This window comes from Podarcis tiliguerta (genome assembly GCF_965153285.1).
Source record: "Podarcis tiliguerta genome assembly, chromosome: 8".
Lineage (NCBI taxonomy): Eukaryota > Metazoa > Chordata > Lepidosauria > Squamata > Lacertidae > Podarcis > Podarcis tiliguerta.
In genome coordinates, this window is record NC_139541.1 from 2,042,718 (window position 1) to 2,069,806 (window position 27,089).

A 27,089-nucleotide genomic window follows, 5' to 3' on the forward strand; every position below is an offset into this window, starting at 1 on the left:
TCAGGGTTTGCATGCCCTGGTGGACGACCGCCCAGGGGGCTTGGTAAAAACAGTACTTCCTGGGCCCGGCTTGCCTCATGGCTTGCCAGCTGACCATTCCCGCCCTCAAGGACTGCCACTGACAGACAGAGGGAGCGGGTTCCATTGGGAAGGGTGCCTGGCCCCATGCCCCTTTTGTGGCCGTCTCCCTTTGGCCCCCTCCGCATGCAGGTCCTTACTTGTGGTGACCAACGGGCTCAATGCCATCACTCCGTAATAGGAGAAAGGACCGGTCTCAAATTTCATATTCTCCTTGCCGGCCTCCACCTCCACTTTGCCCTGTGAGAAAGACAAAGAGTCACGTGAGATTCTCAGGAGCTTCCATGAAGCAGCCAGAGTCAGCAGCAGTTACACCGCGGTAAAGGGATCTTTCAATGAGAAGGTGAAAAATGGCACACAAGCTTCCGGGGGGGGGGGGGAGCGGGGGGAGCACAGTCAGCCTATGAATGTCAGCCTCTGCCTGCAACAAACAGGTGTGGGAGAAGTTTGGGCGTTTCTTTAGGGAGCATCTTTATTTGTGTGCATGTGCAGTATTGTAAGGTAAATGTGTAGGTTAAGTATAATATTTAAATTAAGGTATGTGTTAGGTTGGAAGCAGGAGGCAGTCTGTGCAGTTGGAAATGACTGGTGATTGGATAAGAGCTTGAAAAGGAGTTTAAATGCTGGTGGGAGACAATTTGGAAGCCGAGTTGGGGCAAGAGGTGGATGTGGGGAGAGGATTTGAGGGCAGCAGGGCTGGTTTAATAGAAGAGGGTCAGTATTGTTATCAGCCTTCGCTTTGTATGAGACAAAGGAACAAAGAGATCATTCCAAACTGAGGCCAAATGTTCATGTGCTACTAAATTGCACCACGTGCCTCTTGACTGGCTATGCAAGAGGTGAGAAAAGTTGAGAACAAAGTATCTGTGGTGGCAGCAGGAACAAAGGGAATTGAGAAACACCTATCAGAAACCCGGCTTGGGGCAATACATCTTTGAAGGAGCGAAAAGGTGGCAGAGGGGAGTTGAGGGGAGCCTGTGGGTTGTGCCAGAGCACCCCCTCCCATGGATGGTTATGTCCAGTTAAAGGCGACTATGGGGTGTGGCACTCATCTCACTTTTCAAGCCGAGCACCACAGGGGCAGGGGGCATGGCAGAACAGCATCCTCAGCGCACATGCGCTGGAAGGCCTCACAGGCTTGCCTCTGCCCCTCTCAGACTGTGGGCCCACCCAGGATCGCTTCCCACAATCCTCCTGGCCCCCTGGGTGGGGACCCCCTATCACCCCTGACCACCGGCCACGCTGGACTGAGGGAAGTTGGGAGTCCAGGATCATTCAGAGGGCATCAGTTTAGCCATTTGTGTTCCGTACCGCACAACGGAGGGGGTGAGCCTCATGTTGGAGGTCCAGTGCTGCCCTCTACCTGGCCCTCAGGATGCTCCTCTCCATCCCTCCTCTGAGCACTCCCTGGGTGGTCGGGTGAGGAAAACTCTGACTTTTGCATGGCTGGAATGGAGCTGGCTGTAGCAAAGTCTCATCTGTTGCTCCTCCCACTTTTGCCCCTGGCCCCGCCCACTACTGCCTTAAACTGGTGAGAATCTTTCCCTCCCTGCTTCCAAATGCCAAAGGGACTGGATTACCTGCAGGATGAGGATGAAGAAGTCGGCCGGCTTGTTCCTGTTGAAGAGGAAGTGCTGGGGGCATTTCTTGTTTTCTTCGTCGTACTTCAGCTCATTGATGACGTCGCGGTGCTTGAGCAGGCGGAGCAGGATCTTTTCCGAAATGAGGGAGGGGGTGAACTGTGTCACTTCTGCAAAAAGCAGGCGGGGGACATGCAAGTCAGACCCCAGAGGGAAACATCCAGGGGAACCAACCTTTCGGGGCAGGTCCAGGCATTGCAAAGAAGTGGGAGCAGTGAAGCCCAGAAAAAAGCAGATATGGGGGGGGGGGGGGAGATGTGTACTGAAACCAGAAATTCAGGCTCTTATCGACCTGATATTTCTTCACCCTCAGTGGGTGAGAATTGTTGGGGAAGGGCAGTGGTCAGCGGCAGAAGACCTGCTTTGCATGCAGAAAGGCCCATCCCCAAAGGCTTCTCCAGGGAGGTCTGGGGAAGAGCCACGGCCAGTCACTGCAGAGATACAGAGCCAGCATTCAAAGTGCTATGATACTACTTTGAACAGTCTCGGCTTCCTCCAAAGAATTCTGGGAGCTGTAGTTTGTTAAAGGTATGGAGAGTTGCAAAGAGAATCCCTCCCAGATCTACAACGGATTGGTTTGGTCATCAATCAGTCTTCACTGGGAACTCTGGGAATTGTACCTCTGCTGTTTTCAGCTGACCGTTGATTTTGTTTTTTGCTTGTTTGTTTAAATATCAGCCTTTAAATGTTTCTATTGATAACTTTATAGCTCCAGTCTTTTTGTAAATTGCTTTGAGGTCTTTTTTCTTACTATCAAGTGGTATGCAAATTTTATGAAATAATTAACAACTTAATAAAAACCAGCAGCGCCCTGGGATTTCCCCCGCCATAATCTATATATTCTCTCGGTCTCAGTCTCTGCCTCTCTCAGTGGGGTTTCCCTGGCAATGAGTTTTCCTTCTCAGCTGGCTTTGCCATTTCCGCGTTCTAAGGAGGAATGCTCCATCTTGCAGCTCCTGCCCTCGCAAGCAAATGGTTGCATCTAAGGTGGACATTAAGGGACACGGGTGGACATTAAGGGGCACGGGTGGCGCTGTGGGTGAAAGCCTCAGTGCCTAGGGCTTGCCGATCAAAAGGTCGGCGGTTCGAATCCCCGCGGCCGGGTGCGCTCCCGTTGCTCGGTCCCAGCGCCTGCTAACCTAGCAGTTCGAAAGCACCCCTGGGTGCAAGTAGATAAATAGGGACCGCTTACTGGCGGGAAGGTAAACAGTGTTTCCGTGTGCTGCGCTGGCTCACCAGATGCAGCTTTGTCACGCTGCCCACGTGACCTGGAAGTGTCTCCGGACAGCGCTGGCCCCCGGCCTCTTAAGTGAGATGGGCGCACAACCCCAGAGTCTGTCAAGACTGGCCCGTACGGGCAGGGGTACCTTTACCTTTACCTTTAAGGTGGACTCAGAGCAGACTGACCAAAAGCAGTGGACCTTTGTTAGCCATGTCATTAATTGCAGTGAGTCTACTCTGAGTAGGACCAGCACTGGATACATCCTACGTTGCCCTATCTTCAGTTGTAGCCTATCCTTGGCTGGCTGCCCTCCCTAGAAACTTGGCAACCATGTTGGGGCTGTGTTTTGTTGACTCTGCTGCAAGGAAGAGATGCTGAGGAAGAGGCGGGAGGATAAACAGCCAGACCCAGCAGCAACCTCCCATTCAAGCCTAAAGCCACAGCAGACAGGATAATGGAGGGCTTGTCTTTCTCAGAAGGTAAATCCCCTGTAATTTGTGAATGAGACAATGGGAGTGACCTTCTCAGAAGGCTCTCATATTAGTCTTTGAAATCAGACTTGGCAGCTCTTATTATGGGCCTCAAGATAAGACAGCAAAGGGAACAGGATTCCACATCAAACGGTGGGGGTACCTGCCTGCGCAGGTGTGGATGCATTTCAGGCAAATGATGCAAGTCAGTCATTTCCGAAAAATGTGCCGGGCAGCACTGGTGTGCCAAGAAAAAGGTAAGATGGGCTCCTGTGAGAAACACAAAGCAGCCCCTGCCATAGAGGCTGCCCTCTGAGCGATTTTTGCTTCCCTTGTGTCTTCACCTTTCCAAATTTTTACTGCATTTAAAGGGTATTGCAGTATTTTAGACCGGTTATGCCTATGGTTTAATTGTTTGCTTTATATTTTCTTTATTATTTTCTGCTGCTTGGAGCAGTATTAAGCGGCATGTAAATATGCCCGTTCCTCCCCGAACTGCCCCATGCCACACATTCCTACACTCAGCCAAAACACAGCCCCACAGAGGGTGGGGACCCCATGGCAGCCTGAAGCTTCTTGATGCCCATATGACCTGTACAGTATTATTATACCATCATCATGCACCCTTCAACAGCAGGTCCTGGTTTTGATATTGGGCTTAAATGGGGAAAAAGTTAAAGCAGATTACGAATACAAAAATAGATTACAAATGATAGGGTTGGCCCTGAAAACCCCCCTCTCAGGGGTCAAAGGTCATGTTAAGGAGGTGTGTCTTGTAAGGCCCATGACTCATTTGCAGCTACAGTACTTCCCTGGCTCTCTGTGCTCCACACGGAGGGAGATATTCCTAAAGCAAAATGTCTGCATTATATCAAGAGCAGCAGCAGACGGTGCCTGATGCTTCTCCAGCAAACCAGGATTTCGAACCAAGAGTGATTCCCAAAGGATCTCTTACCCGTAGAGAGAAAGCGGTGAGCAGCTAGGAGCAGCTGCGGGGAGATCTTCACCTTGGACTCTGTGTCATTGTCCTTAAAGGCAGAGAAGTCCCTTTTGCTCTTCTGGTTATTCACTCGTTTTCTGGATCGGTTGTCAGCTGCAGAGGAGGAAGGGGACAGGTTGAGAGGAAGGGCATCCCCCCAAGAACAAGTTCACTATTCAATGTATTACTGCAAACAAACTGTGCTTGTTCCAGGCACCCTGGTGCCTTCCACAAGGGCATGTAACTCAGACTCCTGGAAGCCTTCTGCTTTCATATAATTTACAATTTTCTAGTCCTCAGGGTACAGAGTAAAGCTTGGGGAAAGTTATGACACTGTCTGCTAATGGCTGTAAATCAGATTGTACCCAGGATCAGGCGTTGGACATTCCTTTCACATTTCCAGGGGTTTCATTGTGTACCTCTTCCTTAATATTTTAATATTTAATATTATGTTGGGGGCCACCCAGAATGGCTGGGGCAACCCAGTCAGATGGATGACATACAAATATAATGATAATAAAGATAACAATAGCAGCTTGTCCCTGGGTTTCCAGGCAGAGTGGCATGGCTCTCAATGACTCACATTAAATTCTGTATCATTCCAGTTTTAGTATACTGTATGTGCTTCCGAAGTGAGCACAACTCACATTAAATTCTATGGGACCCATAGTTAACACTATGGACACCATTGGGAGTAGTCAAATCCTTCTCAAACACTGGGGCAGGTTTGGCAAATGCCCCAATTTTGTCCCTCAATGCAATCCTAAATTTCTCCCTGAGAAGTTAATGGTCGACACAGCACTCATGGGAAAAGCAAAGCACTGTGCTTGAGGACCAGGCTGCCATGTGGCCAAATGAGAAATGGTCAGCATTAGGGAAGACGCCTGGAGTATCTCTGAGCCAGCCAGGACATCATGAACTATGGAATCTGCTCTTGCAGGAGGCCGCGATGTCCACCATCTCAGATGACTTTAAAAGAGGACTGCCTCCTGTGGAAGTGAGTTCCATAGTTTAACTGTGCTCTGTGAGAAGAGGTGCTTTCTTTTGTCTGCCCTGAATCTTCCAGCATATTAGAATCATAGAATCATAGAGTTGGAAGAGACCACAAGGGCCATCGAGTCCAACCCCCTGCCAAGCAGGAAACACCATCAGAGCACTCCTGACATATGGTTGTCAAGCCTCTGCTTAAAGACCTCCAAAGAAGGAGACTCCACCACACTCCTTGGCAGCAAATTCCACTGCCGAACAGCTCTTACTGTCAGGAAGTTCTTCCTAATGTTTAGGTGGAATCTTCTTTCTTGTAGTTTGGATCCATTGCTCCGTGTCCGCTTCTCTGGAGCAGCAGAAAACAACCTTTCTCCCTCCTCTATGTGACATCCTTTTATATATTTGAACATGGCTATCATATCACCCCTTAACCTTCTCTTCTCCAGGCTAAACATGCCCAGCTCCCTTAGCCGTTCCTCATAAGGCATCGTTTACAGGCCTTTGACCATTGCATGGATGAAACCTGATCATCAGGAGACCCTCAATCAAGCAGCTTCAGATGTGAACTGCAGCTTCCATCATCTCAGATCATTGGTCATGCCAGCTGTGACTGATGGGAGTTGTAGTCCAAAGCAGGTGGAGGTGCCACACTGGCTGCCCCTGCCCTATGGTGCAGAGGAAGACCCACAAAATGTCCTATCCACATATTTATTACTATACAGCCCATCTGCCATCGCACCACCCTGCCCAGCAATAGCGGAGATTTGGAAGGGACCTAACTGTACATATCTGACTCGTCCAGGATCTCTGACTTGATGATTTCCTCAATGACGTCCTCCAGTGTCACCAGGCCCAGCACCTCATAGAAAGGGTCACCTTCGCCTTCATTGTTCACCTTCTGGACAATGGCCAGGTGCGATTTACCTGTGGGAGAGAGAGCGAGATAAGCTATTACAGCACCAAAGAAAGAGTCACAAGCGTTAAGCATTCTGGAAACATATCATCTGCCTGGTTGCTGCTGCAGAGTCCTGGGAAAATGAAATCCTATGACTGTGGCCAACTCACTCTAAGCTGTCCCTCTTGCTCAGAGACAGCTGGTCATAGACGGTGGGAAGGTTGGAATCTTGGCATCAGATCCAACTAACTTCTACTAAGAACAGACCCACTCCAATTAGAGGATCTAAGTTAGCCGTGTCTATTAGTTTCAATGGGTCTACTCTGATGTAGGACTGGCACTGGTCACAAACAACCCTTGGTGTCAAGATGTGGGGTCAGGGGTTGTATTCAACTATGTCTTACTCAGAGTAAACCCACTGAAATTAAATAACTTAAGGTAGTCATGTCTGTTAACTTCAGAGGGTCTACTCTGAGTAGGACTAGCACTGGACACCACCCCAAATGTTGTGAGGAAATCAAAGGGATTCATTTTAATTTAGGGAAGGGTACGGCACACTCTAAACAAAGGGCTTGAATGATTTTGGTAGGAGGCCAAGGTGACCACAGCAGGCCAGAGTGACTCTGTGCATCAAGGGGCTCAACAGAGCTGCACTTGTTTGCCAGGCCAGCTTGAGCACATGAGCAGGGACAGGACTGTGGGAAGTTTTGGAGGCAGGGATGGCAGTGAGAGGCAGAAGGTTCCCACATGAATACAGTCTGAAAAAATAAACCAGAAGTCTTTTGCACAATGCTCTCCTGTTCCTCACTCTTGGGGCATTCACAAAACCCGGTGGAGGATAAGTCTGTGCAATTCTGACTGCTATTACAGCATTAGAGAGAGAGAAAAGCAATTAGATGTCCTGGCAATTAAGGAGGGGGGAGAACCACTTTTCTCCCCTTCCGCGCTGTGGGTGGGAGGAGACCTCCCAGGCTAGGCAGGAATTCTTCTCAGCCACTGCTGATTGGAAAGGTGGTTTCTGAGTGGGAATTTGGAAGAGATCGCTGGGTGCTTAATGTCATCTGTGCCAGCTCTCGGTTCCCATGCCAGCCCCATTTGCACTACACATTTAAAGCAGGATCTTACCACTTTAAACAGTCATGGCTTCCCCCAAAGAATTCTGGGAACTGTGGTCTGCTAAGGATGGGGAGACCCCTCTTCCCGACCTAGAGCCACAATCTCTGGAACTGATTTGTGAAGTCACTCTTGGAATTGCAGCTACCTTTTGGTAGCAACGTTTAAAAAGTTTGTTTTGCCTGTTTTCACTGATAAGTTCATCGCTTTATTTTATTTCCAAACTGATTGAGGTTTGCTTGTTTTTTGCAATCACACAGTATATAATTTTAGTGAAATAAATAATTAAACAGTTAAATAACAGGAGGACAAAAAGCCACCGCCCATGATGGAAATCTGGGAATAAGAGTTCAAGGGCGCTGCCTGATGGACAGAAGGGAGCTCTTATTTCTTGATTTAATCCTGCCCCGATGAATGAAGTCCTTGGAACCAGTTGCCTTTCCCTGCACTGCGGTTCTTCCTGAGCACATTGTTGGAAACTGGCAGGTCATGTGCTAGCCACAAGATAGTGGAGATCAGCAGCAGGGCCTGGTGTTGTGAAGCAAAGATGCCTAGATGAGCCTGACTCTGGGGGACACTAAAGCTGGGAGCTTTCCTGCCCTTTGGAACTGTTAAGCTGTGAATACTCTGAAGGTGCTCTCGGCGGGACTCTTTCCAGAATGCAACAGGCACATACATCACCGTGCAGAGCTATGTGGGAAAAGTTCTGGACTCAAGCCTTCCTCAGAGCATTTGGTCTGCTCTGCTACTGCACAGTTCCCCCAAATTTCCGATCGTCAAAGCACCCCTCCAGAAAGTTAGGATGATACAAGAGGAATCCGCAACATACACCATCCCATTCCCCCCCCCCACAGAAATACAGCATTATCTGGTCATTAAGTATCTTCAGTTGCCAAGCTGTGGGGGTTTCTTTTGTCCCCCCGCTCCTGGGTTACTCCCCCTCCCCAAAATAATGGTTTTTAGGATTCTTACATGTGGTTGGTGATGTTTTAACCACTAAGCTGGTGCCCTCCAGATCTGGCCCAGCCATCTTGCCATGGGAGCTGCAGTCAACTAACATCTGGAGGCGCCACACTGGCCAAGCATAAGGACTGAGCTCACCTTTGGTATCTACCATATCATATGCTTAATTGGTCCTCTCCATCTACTCATCTTTGTAGGCTAAATCATTTATGTTGTCATTTTAACACTGTGTGATGCTATTCATAGGCAAACTTGTTTTAATTAATGCAGGGGGGCAGAGAGCCATTTTGCCTACATGTGTTGATTCCAAACAAGAATGTGCAACACATTTCAAATACAAAAAAGCAAAGTTTAGAGGCACGTTTTGATCCATTACTAAGTAATGCAAAGGACAAGGACGGCCCTGTCTCCTGTCCCCTCTCCCTTGATCTCATGGCCTTGGCCAGTCTGTCAAAAGGGAAAGGCAGCCTGAAAACTACCTGGGTCCCAAGTAGTCAGGCCGAAACGAGCACCTTGAATTGGGCCCAGGAACACAGAGACATGCAAAACAGACGGAGGCTAACTTTGTGGAGAAACACCTGTCAATAACCTGGCAGCGGAAAACCAGATGCCACTTATTCACCCCCTCACCAATTAAATTTTTTATTATTTGTTCCATTTTTAAGCCACCTTTTATTGATTAAGATCCCAGAATGGTTTGCAATATATGCAAGTAAAACAATAAAAGGGAACACCAAATAAAACCATAATATGTGCTAAACATAAATTTAAAATAAACAGTATACTTACAACTCGCCTTGAACACACCACTTTTTTCCAGAGGTTCTGCCCTGATACATGACCCTCTGCTTGCAGCCAGGAAATGTCCTAAAGCAGCTGTTTGCCCAAGGCAAGAAAATAATTGCCTCCAAGTGACCAGGCACAGATTTCCACCCCCCAAAAAAAACACCTCCATGTGCCACAGACAGCTTATATCCTTAGCATGTTGTGTCCAAGTGGGCTAGTGATTTTTACAGACATTCCCCTCACTGCCTTGAGACCCCCCCCCCCACCACATACAGGCTCTCCAGGACTTCAGATGGGGTCTCTCTCTCAGCCCTACCTGGCGGGGCTGAGGGCTGTACCCGAGACCTTCTGCATGCAAAGCAGACACTCTGCCAGGGAGACACGGCCTCTCTGATCTTAATAGCGGAAATGAATCTTTGGGGAAAGGCAGTAATGAACACGTTAATTACGGGAATTATGGTCTGTGCATCAGAAAACGACGTCAACACACATTTACACATTTAAGACACTATGAGGGAATACTATGGGATAGTAAGAAGGCAGGAGGATGGACAGCACCCCACTGACCCTCGTGGGCTAGCCTCTGTGGCATGGCGGGCCAGAGCCAGGATCCTTATGGGTGCCTGAGGAGCCAAACGCACTCCTTCCCACAGCACCTTGCAGGCCAAGTGGCACAAGGCGCACACCAAGGAGGCAGCCATGGAATAGAGGAGGGCTGCCTGAGGGCCCAGAAGGGACAGTCTGGAGACAGAGGCTTCAAGGGCCTCCGTTTGCTCTCGGCTTCTGCTGGGGATATTTGCGTCCTCAGCCTGGTCTGTGATCCTGCAACTCCTGACCTGCCTCACTGCATGGGCTCTGGTGTCAGACCAGAACATGATAATTCTGCTTTTGCTGGCTGTGGGGAGAGGCAATGCTGTTTTAAAAAAAGTTTAAAACAACTTAAAATTACTGGACACAATTCATGGGCAAGCAAGTTAAAATGATGTAACTCAGGACAGATCCTGAAGCTGAGGCTCCAATACTTTGGCCGCCTCATGAGAAGAGAAGACTCCCTGGAAAAGACCCTGATGTTGGGAAAGATGGAGGGCACAAGGAGAAGGGGACGACAGAGGATGATATGGTTGGATAGTGTCTTCGAAGCTACCAGCATGAGTTTGACCAAACTGCGGGAGGTAGTGGAAGACAGGAGTGCCTGGCGTGCTCTGGTCCAGGGGGTCACGAAGAGGCGGACACGACTAAACAACAACAAACTCACCCTTGTTTTTTGTGTGCTCAATGAGGGGGGGAAGCAGCAGCAGAAGGAGCAGAGGAGGCGTGAAGGCTGGCGTGTTCTGCCCGTCCTCCAGCGGCTGCCCTGGAAGGTGCAGCCAGTGGATAATGTGGCACCTTGGCTGCGCACTGCAGGCCCCAATCAGACACATGTCACACCATGCCAGAAGGAACCTCAGCGGCTGCCTGTCAGCTTCCAGGACAGGTTTACGGCTTTGGCTCTGAGCTACAAAGCCCTAAACAGCTTGGGATCAAGTTATCTGATGGATCGCCTCTTCTCATAGTGCCCCATCTAGTCACTGCAAAGGGCTGAGGAGCCCCTTAACTGTACACCATTGTGGAGAATTGTGTTTGGTGGTGACTGGGAAGACAGCCTTTTCTGTGGTGGCTCCCTCTTTGTGGAATCACTTCCCAATGGAACGCAAACGGGCGGCAAAACTATTGGTGCTATGGTGCCTTCACACCAATGTTCCCAGGTCCTGCAATGCTTAGTTCCAGAAATGGCATTATGTTAATTTGCCCTGTTGTTGCATTTCATTTTTTGAAGTTTTAAAATCTTTTGATTTTTGATATTTTTATTTGCTTAATAGACTGTGGCATTCTTGCTGATCTGCCCTGAAATGCCATATGACAGGCAATCTACAAACAGCTAACTAAACTAACATTTTAGTCAGAGAGGCATTTTACACACCACCTGCTCACAAGCATGGATTCTCACCACCCTCGGGTGGAATGAAGTGCCATTACACACCAATAAAGTCACATCTCCAACGCTGAGTCTGAACTTTGTCCTGTGAGCAGCAGTGTAGGAACTTTGCAAGTGGACAGCAATAAGAGGCAGCCCAGGCCCCCAGGGATCCATCCCACACAGCAGGGAAACCAAAGTAATTAAGAAGCAAATGCACAGCTCCCTCCCAGGCTCTCCTCTCTGCCTGATAAACCCAGGATTATGGGTTTAGGAGACTAGGAAATCCAGAAGCAAACAGCTGGTGGGTGGTAAACTCCTTGAGGCATCAGGAAAGAGAGAGGGGTGTTGCTAAGAAACTGCAGCCTGGGCAAGGCTGGGGATCACTGCAGAGACCACCGCCACTGCCGCCACTTTTTCCTTGTCCCTAAAGAAGATGGCATAGGAACACAGGAGAAGGGCACAAGAACCTGCCTTCTACCAAGCTCAGGGCCTGTCAGCAGCAGCAGCCTTCCCCACCCAGTTGGACTACAACTCCCAACAGGCTGTGCGGGCCTGGGCTGATGGGAGTTGTAGTCCAAGCCACCTGGAGGGCACCAGACTGGACAAGGACTAGCAGTGCCTCTCCAGGGTTTCAGACAGGTGCCTCTTCCAGGCCTACCTGGAGACCCAAAGTGTGTGCTCTACCCACTGAGCTGCCTACCGCCCTTCCCTTACGGCAGGCGCAGGGGTGTCGTGATGCTCTGGGCACTGCAGGACTCAGTACAAGGCAACCGGAGTCTGCCTTAATCATATGTAAATGTACAGTCTGCATGGTTAGTTAATATGCTGCTGCCCCTTTAAGCAAAAACCAAGCCACTCTCTCCGAAAAGAGAGGGAAGCCTGGACTAGAAGCCGACCCCGGGTCCATCTGGCTCTGTGCTGCCTGCGCTGACTGGCAGTGGCTCTTCAGGGTCTCACACAAGGGTCTCTCCCAGCCCCACCCGGAGATGCTGAGGATGGAACCTGGGGGCCTTCTGCATGCAGGACAGATGCTCTAACGCTGAGCTATGCCCCCCCTCCCCACCGCCCCAGGACAGTCAAGTTTTAGGCCTCTGTTCAATTGCACAAACAGCTCAGCAAGAAAGTTAATTTGTTCCCCTCTTCCTGCTTAGAGCCCAGGCTGCAAAGGTGTGTTTTTGAAAAGGAGCCAGATGAGAAATGGACAGGATGAGGGAAGACTTGAACTTGAAAGAAAGGCTTAGGACACTGAGAGCGTCTGCTTCACAATGTGATTTATTGTGTTGCACACTGTCTACATGTTTAATAATATGATAACACTCATTTCCTTACCCACTACATTAATTTTCAATAGTTGCAGGAACTCTCCCTTTCTCTGTGCTTCTGTTGGAACATACTCACCCAGCCCTTCCTGCTGGCACCACTGGTGCTCATCACCCTCCACACTCCCCCAGCCCTTGCTGCAGAGCCAGAGAGGGCAATGCAGGGATCTCTGCGGCGGGGGGCTGGTATGCACACCCCCCCCACACCCCAGATTGTGTGCCCGAGACCACCCCCTGCCCATGCTATGCCGCTTCATAGGACTGAAATTTGTTTCTTTCTTAAGAAGACCAACTGACATATCTTTTTTTGCAGATTTTATTTTGGATCTCCAAAAGAATGGTCATCAATGACAAGGACAGGATATGTCCCACAGACTCCACAGAGCGACTCTAAAGACCTATTTTCATCCTTGTGAACCAATTTTGCCTTCAGTGATGATGGGCCTGTGATGGGACTGAAAACTGAGACGTCCTCGGTTCTTTATCCAGATCTTCTATGTTACCTCTTTTGGTGCTGCGCTGCTGCATGAATCAGCTGAACTGTGGGATAGCGCGGGGGCAGAAGACACAGCCTTTTGGTGCCCCGATGCCCCGTGGATCACCTTGCTCGTGCAGCACCAAAAGACGCACATCTTTAATCCTTGCTTTTCAAAAGATAAAAATAAAAAGTGTTGTTGAATAATAAAAAAATGGGACTAGGCATTTTGTTCTGGTGCCCACAACCTGGGTTCCAGGAGCCATGTGGTGAATAGCTTTTAAATCCCAGTTTCTAGCACTGATCCTGAATCATATCAATGGGAAGAAGGGGGCAAGAGAGTATATCTGGACCATCTGTAGACCTGTGTAGCCTTTCAGAACCACAGAAAGAAATGGCCCAACAAATGCTGGGAGAAGAATCAGGGCATTTTCCATAGCTGATGGAAACTTGGGGCAAATCCCACCATTACAGACGGGTATCAGTCTATAAAACCAACAGCCAGTTCAGAAGACCTACATTTCCATCCCCTCTCCATTATATAAAGAAGTAAAAAGCCACCTATATTAAGCGTTGAAGGGGTGACAAACTGAGCCCCCCTTTGACCCAGCCTGAAGGCATAGTTCAGATCTAAATAATAAGAGTAAATTCCAGGTAAGCACTGGAGAGAGTCCAAAAGTTGCTTATGTCAGTATAAAGGAAGATGCTAATGCAATTGTGTATTATGCAACGCAGCAGGCACAGTTTGTCCCGCAGAGTCTTGGTTTCTGTGCTGGATGAATGGCCATCAGTCCACCATAAAAGTCTCCCTCTATTTTTGCCCTCTAAGTACACAAAGTTTTTCGTCTGTTTTTCAGACAATGACATTATACCATTTTTGTACACTTAAACCCTTTACCTCTCTCCAATTTCTAGCTATCAGTATTCTTGCTGCCATTAATAAGTCACCAATTAAATGTTTATATAATAACCCTAGCTTGTTTCCACTGAATATGTCCAACAATACTATTTTGGGAGGTTTTCTTTCTTCTTCTTTAACAGGTTGTCCCAGTATTTTTCATTATTTCTACAAAGATCTCCTCCTAGATGTCCCACAACAGTGATGTTTATGATACATTCACATTCATGGTGCTTTTAAAATACAGAATCATAGAGTTGGAAGGGACCACAAAAGCCATCTGGTCCCAACATGGGGCTCAAACCCATGACCCTGGGGTTAAGAGTCTCATGCTCTCCCAGCTGAGCTATCCCAGACATGTATCAAGCCTCTTTAGTCTATCCTTTTAAAGGAGTGGTGTTAACCTGGACTGATCAACTCCAAAGTGTATTGATGGCCCAGAACAATCTCCTGACATAAAGAGCTGTGCTGGACAGTGGCGTAGCGTGGGTTGTCAGCACCCGGGGCAAGGCAAGTAATTTGCGCCCCCCCCCGCTGCACTGTCCCTCCCCCAGATAGTCCCTCCCTCCCTCTCCGCACCGCACGCCTGGCACCCTCCCCTCCACAGTGGGCGGCGACCCGGCGGCTCGGATCGGATTCGCACAGCCAGCACTGCAGTGAGAGAGAGTGAGTGAGCCAGGTAGGGGCAGAGAGCTGCGAGTGCGAGCGCGCCCCCCCCAGATGTTGCACCCGGTGCAGCCGGCCCCCCCTGCACCCCCCACGCTACGCCACTGGTGCTGGAGACCCCAAATAGGTCATTGCCTTTTAGTCTACCTGTTGACAGATGCCCTCAGCGAAGGGCTCGGTGCCATTCTCTACCAATGCCATGAAGCCAGCTGAGATACTGGCTATGGGTCAAGGACATTAGCACCAGGACAGAAAACGTATCGCAAGCACTCAGGAAAACTGGAGTTCCTGGCCTTGCAGTGGACGGTCGCAGAGAGGCTCCAGAGCGATCTCTATTACTTATGAGATGGGCTTGTCCCACATGTGCCCACTTGGCCGCTTCGATCAGAGGAGCTGGCACTGCTACAGCTGCCACACAATGCCCGTTCTGCATTTGAAGGTGCTCAGTTGCTTCATGTGGCAGGAACTGCCCTCTGGGACTCCCTGTGCTCTTCTTGACACCTGCTGGAACATTCTTGGTCAGACAAGCCGACTCAGCTGCTTAGAAAGTTGAGGTGGTTTTAATCTGTCTTAGTATTTTAATTTTTGTATGTTTTATAGTATGGTTGTGATTTTCCCTCGATTATATTGTTTTATCTTTTTGTAAACTGCTTTAAGGTTTTTTACAATCAAGAAGTGAATAAATTTTATGAAATGAATGAATTAATATTATGGTCTACAAAAGAGCTTTCCAGACTTTTCATGTTAATGACACACTTTTTAGACATGCATCATTTTGCGACACAGTAATTCAGTTTTACTAGCAAACCAGAGGTTAAACTGACCCCTTTCCAGTCCCGGGAGGAGTGTGGGAAGCGCTCGTGCAAGACACCTATGACACTGCAGCCGACACACTAACGGGTCACAACACACAGTTTGGAAAGCTCTGGCTACAGTGATAACACCGCCTTAGAATATGGCTTTACCTCCACCAGGTATAACGCCACCATTCACTGGCAGGTAGCAATAATGGCTGATTTCAATTTCAGCATCAAACATCACCCTGGGAAGTCCAAGGTGAAAGCTGAGGTCCCTTGGCTAGTGAATCTAAGAGATAACAACTGAAGCTGTCCTCGCAATTTTACAACCTGCAGATAGACAGAAAGAAGACACTGTGTCTTGGGTGGCAGCTGTTACCTGCCAAAGACAAGATACTGTTTTTCCTAACATCTAAAGCTATGAGATGCAAACGTTTGTATGAATATTTTGTTTTTCTGTTAATTATGCTGCTTTAAATGTACGTATATTGTATATTTAACCTTCATATATAATGCTTTGACATTTTGCAATGCTTTATTTGATGTTTTAATTTAGATTGTAAACTATCATATATTTTTTTAAAAAAGAGATAAAGCCGTATAGAAATGATTTAAATAAATTAGTCACTTTTGCCCACACAACACACGTGCATAGTTCTTCTACTGAACCTTAGGCAAGGCACTGAGCTTTTGTTATCTGGGAAGCAGGAAACACACAAAGCCTTGAGAAGCAGATCCAAATGACTCAACTCAGCCCCTCGCTCAGCTCCAAGCCCCATCCTTGCTTTATCAAACTACCACAAGATATGGTGATGGCCACAAATTTGGGGAGCTTTTTTAAAAAGAGAGAGAGAGAAGGACAAAATCAGGGAGAACAGTTCCACCAGTGGTTATGTCAGCCATGGCAGACTAAGAAAAGGTCAAGGCTAAAAGGCAGTATATCGCCAAATGCCAACAGGCACCACCACACTTTGTGGCTACGAAAACATGTTAATTGTATGTCATGTGGGGGGGGGTGGAACACCAAATTGTGTGCAGCATGATGCTACGCATGTTTACTCTGAAGTAAGTTCCATTGAATTCAATAGGATTCACTCCCTACAAAAGTCTGCATAGGACTGGAGTCAGATGGTTAAAATCTGGTTTTCACCATACATGACGTGGGTTGTTTGAGACATTTGTAAGGGCAAAATGTGCACAACCAGGCCCTTGAAGCAGCCACTATACTAACCTCTCCCAGACTTGGGTCTCCAGCTGTTTTGGACGACAGTTCCCATCATCCCTGACCACTGGTCCTGCTAGCTAGGGAGCATGGGAGTTGTAGTCCAACAACAGCTTGAGACCCGCTCTCAAGAGCTTTGAAGAATGCGCTGAATTCTGGGCTGAAAAGAGCATATGCTGTGGATCCAGCATTCCCAGTCCTTGCCTTGCTGGAAGGGGTCTGCTTTGCATGCACTCTCCCCCAGGCTCAGTTTACGCCACCCTCAGTTATAAGGGGAGCAGAAAGACCCCAGGACCCCACAGAATTACTGTCAGCCAGATTAGACAATACAGTGGTACCTCGGCTTACATACACTTCAGGTTACATACGCTTCAGGTTACAGACTCCACTAACTCAGAAATAGTACCTCGGGTTAAGAACTTTGCTTCAGGATGAGAACAGAAATCGTGCTCCAGCAGCGTGGTGGCAGCTGGAGGCCCCATTAGCTAAAGTGGTGCTTCAGGTTAAGAACAGTTTCAGGTTAAGAACGGACCTCCGGAACAAATTAAGTATTTAACCCGAGGTACCACTGTCCTGGGCTGGACAGTCTGGCTCGGCAGAAGGCAGCTTCCCAACTCCTAGCTCTGCAACATACACAAACATCTCTTGCTGGGAGGTTTCAGTCTGCTAGCGCTGCCAGACTGCTGTGTGCTCTGTCACCGGGTTCCCAGACAGCCATAATTGAAGAGGATTAAGTCACACTAACTCCAGTTCCAAAAATAGGCAATGGTGACCTCACGCAGCAAGAAGGCTCCTGCGGCCAGCAGTGACTCCGTGCAATGCCATCATCAAACAACCTGGGAAGAGATTGGGGGATTGCTCCCCCCAGTCCAAAATACTTCGGGCAAGTGGAATTGCAGGAGACCCCTAGTCCACCCCCTGGATTTCTGCATCAAGCACCATAGCTTTTAAGCTCTCTTACTGCACGCCAGGTCCACAGGCTCCGGGATGCTCCTGCGAGATCCTGCAGGAATTTCGGTGGTGTAGCGGGGACCCAGTGGCATAGCAGGGGGGGAAGGCCCCAGGTGAAAAATTTTTAGGGGGCGCAACCAGGCACCCATCCACAGGTGCCGGCTTGGTGGCAGGAATTCCTGCCCTGCCCTGGCAAAGGCGGCAGAGCAGCCCATTGGGGGCTGCCACTGCCAAGCAAGGCGCGTCCTGGCAGGACCTCTCCCCAGGTGCCTGTCCTCCTCTGCCTGTCTGTCGCTACCAGGGATCTCTGGGCCCTGCTCTAAAAAGAGAGGGTGAAAAGGACACCAAAAGCCAGAAAGGGAAGCAGTTGATGGTGTGACATATAGACAGACAGACAGACAGACAGAAACGCAGGCTTACTCAGGATGAACCCACTCAGCCTCAGAGCACAGTGTTTCCATATGGCAGGCATTACAGCCTTTGAGCCTGGAGACTCCGTTCATTCCAATTCCAATTATCATAATCATTAGCTTTTCTATCTCGCCTTTCCTTCAAGGAGCTTGAAGTGGTGTACATGACACTCCCCCCCCCCCCACTCGCCACATAATCTTCACAGCAACCCTGTGAGCTGATGACTGAGCAGGGGACTTGAACCCTCGTCTCCCAGGTCCTAGTCCAATACCCTAACCACAACACCACACGGCTCTCTATGCCAGTGCAGCTGCCAAAGCCAATTAAGAACCCAAGGATGGTATTGCTGGGTCAAATCCTAGTCCAACATCCTTGCTTGAATGCTAAAGGCAGCCGGTTTGTGTTGTTGCCTCACCACCCCCTGCAAACTGGGATTTATGGGGAAATGCCTCTATATATCAGAGAGACCTGTGGCACCTTAAAGACTGAACAGTTTGCTATGGCACAAGGTTTTAATGGGCAAAAGCCTTAAGAGTCCTAGGCTGGTTAGCCCTTATGGTATGTTAGGGAGCCCAAAGCCATGATCTCTGTGGGAGCGACAAGGCAGTGTGCACCAGATTACTGCTTGCAAGCAGGAAGGAAGCCACAATAAGCCAAAAAGGTTCATCACTGTGTGCACACGGGGCCAGAATGGCTTCATCAAAAACACCAAGCGGCCACCAGGGTGCCAAACTGGACAAGACACCAGTTTACACAGAAAGAGTGTGAACGGCTTAAAAAAAACCTAAATAGTATGCATGGAAAGTGACAGGGAAGGAAGGTTAGGGGTTTTAAGCCCCTCCCCCATGGTAATCATGACCCATTTCAGGCTGGTTATGGCTGCTATCTGCACTATAAGAAAAACTTTATAGGCATGAATGGAGTTTTCCTTCCAACGCAAGAAGAAGGCCTGGGGGAAGCAGGGGGGGGGGGAGAGAGCCAAACTGGATTGGAACTGCTGGAACCCCTATGCCCTTCCTCCCACACCAGGATGCAGTTCAGATTGCCCCCTCCGCACCTCCAGGGACCAGGCATTTTACTTTTAATAAGCCATCCACAAAATTGCTACTTGCATTTAGGGTGCTTCGTCTAGCTCGGTCCTTAGCTGAGTTGCTGCAACAACTCTGAGTACAGAATTTATTTAAAAATAACTAAACCACAAAGCAAGGACAGAAGGTCAAGCAATACAAGAGAGAAAGCGCCGCAGGTGTACCTATGAACCCAAGGAAGAGGAGAGCCCATCAAGAGGGGTGTGACTCCCTCCTGGCGAGCTGCCGCTGGGTGAGGCACATGGGCAGGGCCAGATCCGCAGGGCAAACAGGCACCTCAAGGAGAAAAATCATTTTCTGTAGTGAAGGAGCCACACCCAGGATTTGCTAAGACCCAAGGTCTCCACTGTCAGATTTGCTAATGAAATCCATTTTCTGTTTACTTCAGCTTCGTTCTGAAGTTTCCCTTTGGGGAAAGTGGTAGAGTTGTTTCAACTAAAATGGAGCTTCCCTTATTCATTTAATGAATTCAAAAGATTGTTTTATTTATTGGACATATTTATCCAGCCTTTCTTCGTGCAGGAGCCCAGGGTGGCAAAATGCATCCTTAACAAAACAACCATAAATCCCACATTGGCGGAGCTTCATGATCCGGCACCGGGGGGGGGGGGGGGCATGGAGAGAAGGTGGGGCGGTGCTGGTGCGCGTCTTGGGGGCGTGGTGCGACAGCGCAGGTGGGGGTGTAGCGTCCAGCACGGGTGGGGGGCAGCCACGATGGCACGCCACTGGGATTGCGCTGCCAGGGGCGGTGCACTCCCCCCCCCACTCCTCTTCCTCCGCCAGTGAATCCCAAAAAAGCAATCTAAAAATAGTTTAAACATTCTAAAAAGAGTTACAGTTAAAGCATTCTAAAAATATATTTTCCTTTAAAAAATTGTCTCATTCAGTGATCTCAGGGTCCTTCTGCTGTCAAATCCCTGGGAACAGAGGAATGTTGAAATTCCTCCTGAACGGCCCCTCCCACAAACCGCAGGGTCCCAGGCAGCAGTTCTGGGATCTACTTTGGAATATAAGAGGCTACCTTGTATTGTACCAGGTCAAATCACTGCTCCATCTAGGTCAGTATTGTCCACACTGGCAGAGAGCAGCCCTTTGGGGTTTCAGGTGGGGGAGAGTTTCTGCCCTAACTGGCGATGCCAGGGACTGAAGCTGCATGCCAGGCAGAGCTAGAGCTGTTCCGCCAGGCAGTCTTCAAGGTCTGCTGCAGCAGAGGCAAGCAGAAGATAGACCAGGAGACGCCGGGGTTATAAGGAGGAGATCAGCAAGGGTTTCTGACTCCCAACTGCTTTAACTGTGGCAACTATAAAATCACTCCCCACCCACCCACATTATGCAGCAGAAATGAAGAAAGCTCAGGTTTTCTTGGGCAAAAGGACGGTAAAATCATTTCTGATACAAACCCGTATTGCTGGGCACATGCTCAGAGGCTGGGGTGGGGAACCTTTTTCATCCAAAAAGCCACATTCCCTTCTCAACAACCCTCCAGGACTCCCTCAGAGCAAAGCCAGTTCCCTGCCCCTATCTAAGCCAAAGCATAATCTGCAGGCTGGTTGCAGCCCGGGGCTCATCTGCACACCACAAGTCCGAGAAAAGCAGCCTTGTGGTTGCCCACAGTTAATGGTGTCTCCTCTCCACAGGAGCAGATAAAACTCAGGATGCTGGATTCTTTCCTGTTAGGGACCACAAGGGAAGCAAAGGCAGCTGAATGAGTGGGGCAGGAGGGGCGGATTGGGGAGGCTCTTAAAAGAGGAGCAGTGTGATGCGAATGTGTGTACACAGCCTTGGTCAGACCACGGGGCCATCTAAGATGTCTGTCTACTTGGTGGACAGCTCCAGGGTTTCAAGCAGCCCTAGCTGGCCCTTCATCACCATCATTCCCATCATCTCTGACCACTGGTCCTGCTAGCTAGGGATGATAGGAGTTGCAGTCTAAAAACAACTGGTTTGGAAAAAGTTTGGGAAACACTGGTGTAAAGCATAGGCTCTGTCAGTGAGCTGGAGCCCTTTGTAGGGCCAAGTAAGATTTCAGCCCTCATAATTCTAAATGAATTCTAAATAGGAACACAGTAATCTGCCTTGTACAGAGTGAGATCAATGGTCCATCTGGCCAGAATGGTCTATCAACTAGCAGCAACTACAGTCAGATTTCAAGCAGGGCTCATTTTCCTGGAGGCGAAGGGCACTGAACCTGGGAATTTCCATGTGCAAAGCAGACTTGAGCCATGGGGCAAGAGTCCCCTGGAAATTTCTCCTGGGAAATTCATGATGGAAATTCATGGTGGGAGCTGTGCTAAAGGATCATTCTAAAACTATTGGTTTGCCTGTTTTTATACAGGGTTACATATTTGGGCTATAAACAGAAAATCTAATTGTAAAAATAGCTGTCCCCTCTTGGCCCTGCCCGGAGGAATCCAGCTCAATCTGAATCATCACCCATCACAAAAATAATAGACTCATAATTGCAGAGTTGGAAGGGACAACGAGGGTCACCTAGTCCAGCCCCCTGCATTATTCTATTAATGCAAGAATCTTTTGCCCAGTGTGGGGCTCAAACCTACACCCTGAGAGCAAGTCTCATGTTCTACTGACTGAGTTATCCCAGCTCATCCAAGGGCATATGGACTAGAAGTCCAGAGATTCAAAACACTACCAGGATGCACAGAAAGGTAATTTCAGGACATTCCAGGACTATCTGAAAGATACTGTCACATGCCTTAGGTTGCCTACCCATGGCATACAGAGTTACCCACGCCCACTGGAAGGTGGCAAAATCAGCACAACGCATCACACAGAGAAGCGCCTAGCAGCAAGCAGCCTCCCCTCTGGGGGCAAGGGCTTTGAGCAGACAATCTGAACCAGAAAAGCCGGTAAGAGAAGCAGGGTCACTGTCACGTAGAGGGGAAAACAACAGCGCTCTCAGCCTTGTCCAAGAGGACAAAGTTAACTGCCCTGAGGGTGGGGAGCTTTGCTTCAGAAGCAGCGATGATAATGAAGGGAGTGTCTCTCTCTGTACACAAACCCTCCCAAGTGACCCATCTTTGCCCGGGACTCGTGACTCTTCCAGGCTTCAGTTACGCTCGCTTCCCAATACCTGCGCACACACCAGCTCTGCCCAGCCAACTTATTGGCCTCCTTGATACACAGCAAGTTGGGTTTTCTGGGAAATTCTCCTACTTACCGTATTTTTCGCCCCATAGGACGCACCAGCCCATAGGACGCACCTAGTTTTTTGGGGGGGAAATAAAGGGAAAAAAATTTATTTCCCCCCCAGGTGCGCTGTGCTAATCCCGAAGCTTGGGGCGTGCTGAGCTCAGCGCGCCCCAAGCTTCTGGGTGCTGGCAAGGTCTCTGCTAGCCGTGGGAGAGCCGCGTAGTGCCGCGCAGCTTTCCCACAGCTAGCAGAGCTCTGCGCTAATCCCAAAGCTTGGGGCGTGCGGAGCTCAGCGCGCCCCAAGCTTCTGGGTGCTGGCAAGGTCTCAGCTAGCCCTGGGAGAGCCACGCAGCTCTCCCAGGGCTAGCGGAGCGCTGCGCCAATCCCGAAGCTTGGGGCGTGCGGAGCTCAGCGCGCCCCAAGCTTCTGGGTGCCGGCAAGGTCTCCTCTAGCCGTGGGAGAGCCGTGCGGCTCTCCCAGGGCTAGCGGAGCGCTGCGCCAATCCCGAAGCTTGGGGCGTGCTGAGCTCAGCGCGCCCCAAGCTTCTGGGTGCTGGCAAGGTCTCTGCTAGCCGTGGGAGAGCCACGCAGCGCCGCGCAGCTTTCCCACAGCTAGCAGAGCTCTGCGCTAATCCCGAAGCTTGGGGCGTGCGGAGCTCAGCGCGCCCCAAGCTTCTGGGTGCCGGCAAGGTCTCCGCTAGCCCTGGGAGAGCCACGCAGCTCTCCCAGGGCTAGCAGAGCACTGCGCTAATCCCGAAGCTTGGGGCGTGCGGAGCTCAGCGCGCCCCAAGCTTCTGGGTGCCGGCGAGATCTCCACTAGCCGTGGGAGAGCCGCGCGGCTTTCCCACAGCTAGCGGAGCGCTGCGCCAATCCCGAAGCTTGGGGCGTGCGGAGCTCAGCGCGCCCCAAGCTTCTGGGTGCTGGCAAGGTCTCTGCTAGCCGTGGGAGAGCCGCGTAGTGCCGCGCAGCTTTCCCACAGCTAGCAGAGCTCTGCGCTAATCCCAAAGCTTGGGGCGTGCGGAGCTCAGCGCGCCCCAAGCTTCTGGGTGCTGGCAAGGTCTCAGCTAGCCCTGGGAGAGCCACGCAGCTCTCCCAGGGCTAGCAGAGCGCTGCGCCAATCCCGAAGCTTGGGGCGTGCGGAGCTCAGCGCGCCCCAAGCTTCTGGGTGCCGGCAAGGTCTCCTCTAGCCGTGGGAGAGCCGTGCGGCTCTCCCACAGCTAGCGGAGCGCTGCGCCAATCCCGAAGCTTGGGGCGTGCTGAGCTCAGCGCGCCCCAAGCTTCTGGGTGCTGGCAAGGTCTCTGCTAGCCGTGGGAGAGCCACGCAGCGCCGCGCAGCTTTCCCACAGCTAGCAGAGCTCTGCGCTAATCCCGAAGCTTGGGGCGTGCGGAGCTCAGCGCGCCCCAAGCTTCTGGGTGCCGGCAAGGTCTCCGCTAGCCCTGGGAGAGCCACGCAGCTCTCCCAGGGCTAGCAGAGCACTGCGCTAATCCCGAAGCTTGGGGCGTGCGGAGCTCAGCGCGCCCCAAGCTTCTGGGTGCCGGCAAGATCTCCACTAGCCGTGGGAGAGCCGCGCGGCTTTCCCACAGCTAGCGGAGCGCTGCGCCAATCCCGAAGCTTGGGGCGTGCGGAGCTCAGCGCGCCCCAAGCTTCTGGGTGCCAGCAAGGTCTCCGCTAGCCGTGGGAGAGCCGCGCGGCTTTCCCACAGCTAGCGGAGCGCAGCGCCAATCCCAAAGCTTGGGGCGTGCGGAGCTCAGCGCGCCCCAAGCTTCTGGGTGCCAGCAAGGTCTCCGCTAGCCCTGGAAGAGCCGCGCGGCTTTCCCAGGGCTAGTGGGGCGCAGCGCCAATCCCGAAGCTTGGGGCGTGCTGAGCTCAGCGCGCCCCAAGCTTCTGGGTGCCGGCAAGATCTCCACTAGCCGTGGGAGAGCCGCGCGGCTTTCCCACAGCTAGCGGAGCGCTGCGCCAATCCCGAAGCTTGGGGCGTGCGGAGCTCAGTGCGCCCCAAGCTTCTGGGTGCCAGCAAGGTCTCCGCTAGCCCTGGGAGAGCCACGCAGCTCTCCCAGGGCTAGCAGAGCGCTGCGCTAATCCCGAAGCTTGGGGCGTGCGGAGCTCAGCGCGCCCCAAGCTTCTGGGTGCTGGCAAGGTCTCTGCTAGCCGTGGGAGAGCCGCGCGGCTTTCCCACAGCTAGCGGAGCGCTGCGCCAATCCCGAAGCTTGGGGCGTGCGGAGCTCAGCGCGCCCCAAGCTTCTGGGTGCTGGCAAGGTCTCTGCTAGCTCCCATGGCTAGCAGATAGCTTCCTGAAGCCTGGAGAGCGAGAGGAGTCGGTGCGCACCGACCCCCCTCGCTCTCCAGGCTTCAGCGAAAGCCTGCATTCGCCCCATAGGACGCACACACATTTCCCCTTCCTTTTTGGAGGGGAAAAAGTGCGTCCTATAGGGCGAAAAATACGGTATTTATTTGCCATTGCATTTGTATCCCATCTTTTTCTCTCTGTTTGGCAGAGAGTAAAGGAGAACTAAAATGGTTCTGTGCACTGAATTATCTTAAAACCTTTTATTCCTTCATTTACCAACGAAATGGTTGATCCACACACACACACACACACACACACACACACGCATGTGTGCCTCTTAGCTATGCTAGAGGGGGGAATCCTTCAGAAACCTGTTGCCTGAGATGGCATCAGAAATGGAGTTTCAGGTACATAGCAGAAACCCGCCTCAGGCCTGAACAACCCAGAGACCGAGAGGGTCCCCTCAACTACATGGTTCTCTGACCCCGTCCTCAGATCTGAGGGGACAGGGGCAGGAGAGAGAGTTGGCCACTTGGCAGCACCAGTGATTGGCTGTTTGATAGGCTTTAAATACAGAGGTGCTTATGCACCTGATTCTTGTTGTAAATCACTTCAGGACTGTGTGGTGGGAAGTCAGTTCCCCCTTTTGGCAGGAATCCAGGTCCTTGCAGCGACCCAGCAGTGGGTGGAGGAACGCAGCCCACGTCAGCGGGATCCCCGGCTGCGTCACACAGCCCGGCCAATCGGGTTTGCCTGGGGGTGTGGCTACGACTGTTTAAATTGCGGCATGGCATGGGAAGCCGCTTCCTTTTGCCTCCATTCTCGGGATCTCCCAGCCCCCCCCCCACCCTCTTTTCTTGTGTGGATTGACTATGGCCTTGCTATGACTAATGTCGGTCGTCTGGTTGTGGGGCCAGGTAGGAATTTTTCCACTTGGCAAAATTGGCACTAGCCATTTGGCTAGGCATTGGGTAAGCCTTATTATGGGAGGAGAGGTTGTTGCCTCCGCCTGCCCCTCCCCTCGAACTCAGGACGCAAGGGAGAAATGTGTTAAGAGGAAGGTGCACTTGGCAAATCCACACCTTGATCAACTCCCGCCCAGAAACCACTATCCCCACTGTGGAAGGATGTGTGGATCCAGAATTGGCCTCCAGAGTTACTTACAGAATCACTGCTATAACCGTGTTTATGGAAGACTATCTTACTTGGCTAAGAGTGATCGCCGAAGAAGAAGATCCCGTTAAAGGGATCTGGGGGTGTGGTTCCTGTCCGAAGCCTGGGTGTGGGCTAGGGTCATGCCATGACCCCAACTGTGATGCTGGGGGTGCTCTTAATTGATGTACCGTATTTTTTGCTCTATAAGACTCACTTTTTCCCTCCTAAAAAGTAACGTGAAATGTGTGTGCGTCTTATGGAGCGAATGCAGGCTGCGCAGCTATCCCAGAAGCCAGAACAGCAAGAGGGATCGCTGCTTTCACTGCGCAGCGATCCCTCTTGTTGTTCTGGCTTCTGAGATTCAGAATATTTTTTTCTTGTTTTCTTCCTCCAAAAACTAGGTGCGTCTTATGGTCTGGTGTGTCTTATAGAGCGAAAAATACGGTATATTGTAAGGTTCCGCCTTCTGGTGGTTGACCCTTATGAGACTTTCTGCAGTCGGGCAGGAGTCAGGATATAGTCTGGCTTCACCCCATTGCCTAAGCCAAACTGCTCACATCTGTAACCAACAAAGTTGTGGCCTTATTTATCCCATTAACCCAATTTACTTGTGTTTGCGTATTTATTTTGGAGGGGGCTGCGGGGCCCAGGGACCTCGCCACACAAGGTGACACTAACTCAAAGAAACCTAACCCTGGTTCCTTGGAACATACAAGTCCCCCCCCCCCCCCCCGCTTTCTCCACCCACCATGGCAACCAGCATCCCTTTCTCTCTCAACTAATATTTGCAGATGTGCTACAAGTTTCCATATCCCAGCTTGACTCAGCATAAGTCACTTGGAAGGTGGGCAGTAATTCTGCAAAGTTACCAAAACAAAAAAACCAAAAAAACCCCCACACCTCAAAGTGCTGACTCACTTCATTTTCTACAGGCTGCTGTTACTGCTGATTTGCTGTTGAGCAAAGTGGAACTGATGTTCATCCACAAGCAAGAAGGCTGAAACCACAAGTTTTGCCTGAACTTTTAGCTGCAGTTAAGTTCCTCCACCCACACTCCTCTCTGGCCCATATTGCCCGGGGCCAGTCTTAGCCAGGAAAGCATTACATCAAAAGACAGGTTAACTTCTGCCATAACGTCAGCCATAGTTCCTCCTTAATCACAGCTAGAAGCTAAGGGGTGATGTTATCCAGGAAACCTGAATCATGAACAAACCTGGTTAGCATAAACCATGACTTGTGGTGATATTGATGTAATGCTCATGGACAACTAAAATCCAACCAGGAAAAAGATTTGTGATCCTTCAAGAAGGGTAACAGCTCAGTTGTAGAGCAGGTGTTTAGCATGTAGAAGATCCCTGGTTTTTCTTGGCTGTCTTAATTAATTGTAAGCTGCCCTAGGAGTTTTCGCAAAACCCAAGGGCAGGGTAATTAAAATATGTTAAGTAAATAAGACGCTTTTCACCTGCAGCTCAAACTGGTACACTTTTTAGCTACCTCATTTTGTGTGAAGTAGGCTTAGGCACCACGCACAAAACATACATGCTCTCATTTTACATTTTGGGATCCTAACAAACTCTTGG

The 27,089-nt window shown here is 50.4% G+C and overlaps 1 protein-coding gene across 2 annotated transcripts in view; it reads right to left on the reverse strand.

Annotated features, from left to right (window-relative positions):
• Positions 1–27,089, reverse strand: part of CNNM4 (cyclin and CBS domain divalent metal cation transport mediator 4) — a gene marked incomplete at its 5' end in the record, with an annotated part of 48,898 nt that overhangs the window by 11,304 nt on the left and 10,505 nt on the right. For both annotated transcript variants that reach the window (XR_014515053.1, XM_083456669.1), the window contains 4 exons: positions 219–318; positions 1,659–1,828; positions 4,366–4,503; positions 6,157–6,300. Coding sequence is in view for 1 of the 2 variants with exons in the window: in XM_083456669.1 (XP_083312795.1) it covers positions 219–318; positions 1,659–1,828; positions 4,366–4,503; positions 6,157–6,300 (552 nt within the window). The remainder of the gene's footprint in view (positions 1–218; positions 319–1,658; positions 1,829–4,365; positions 4,504–6,156; positions 6,301–27,089) is intronic.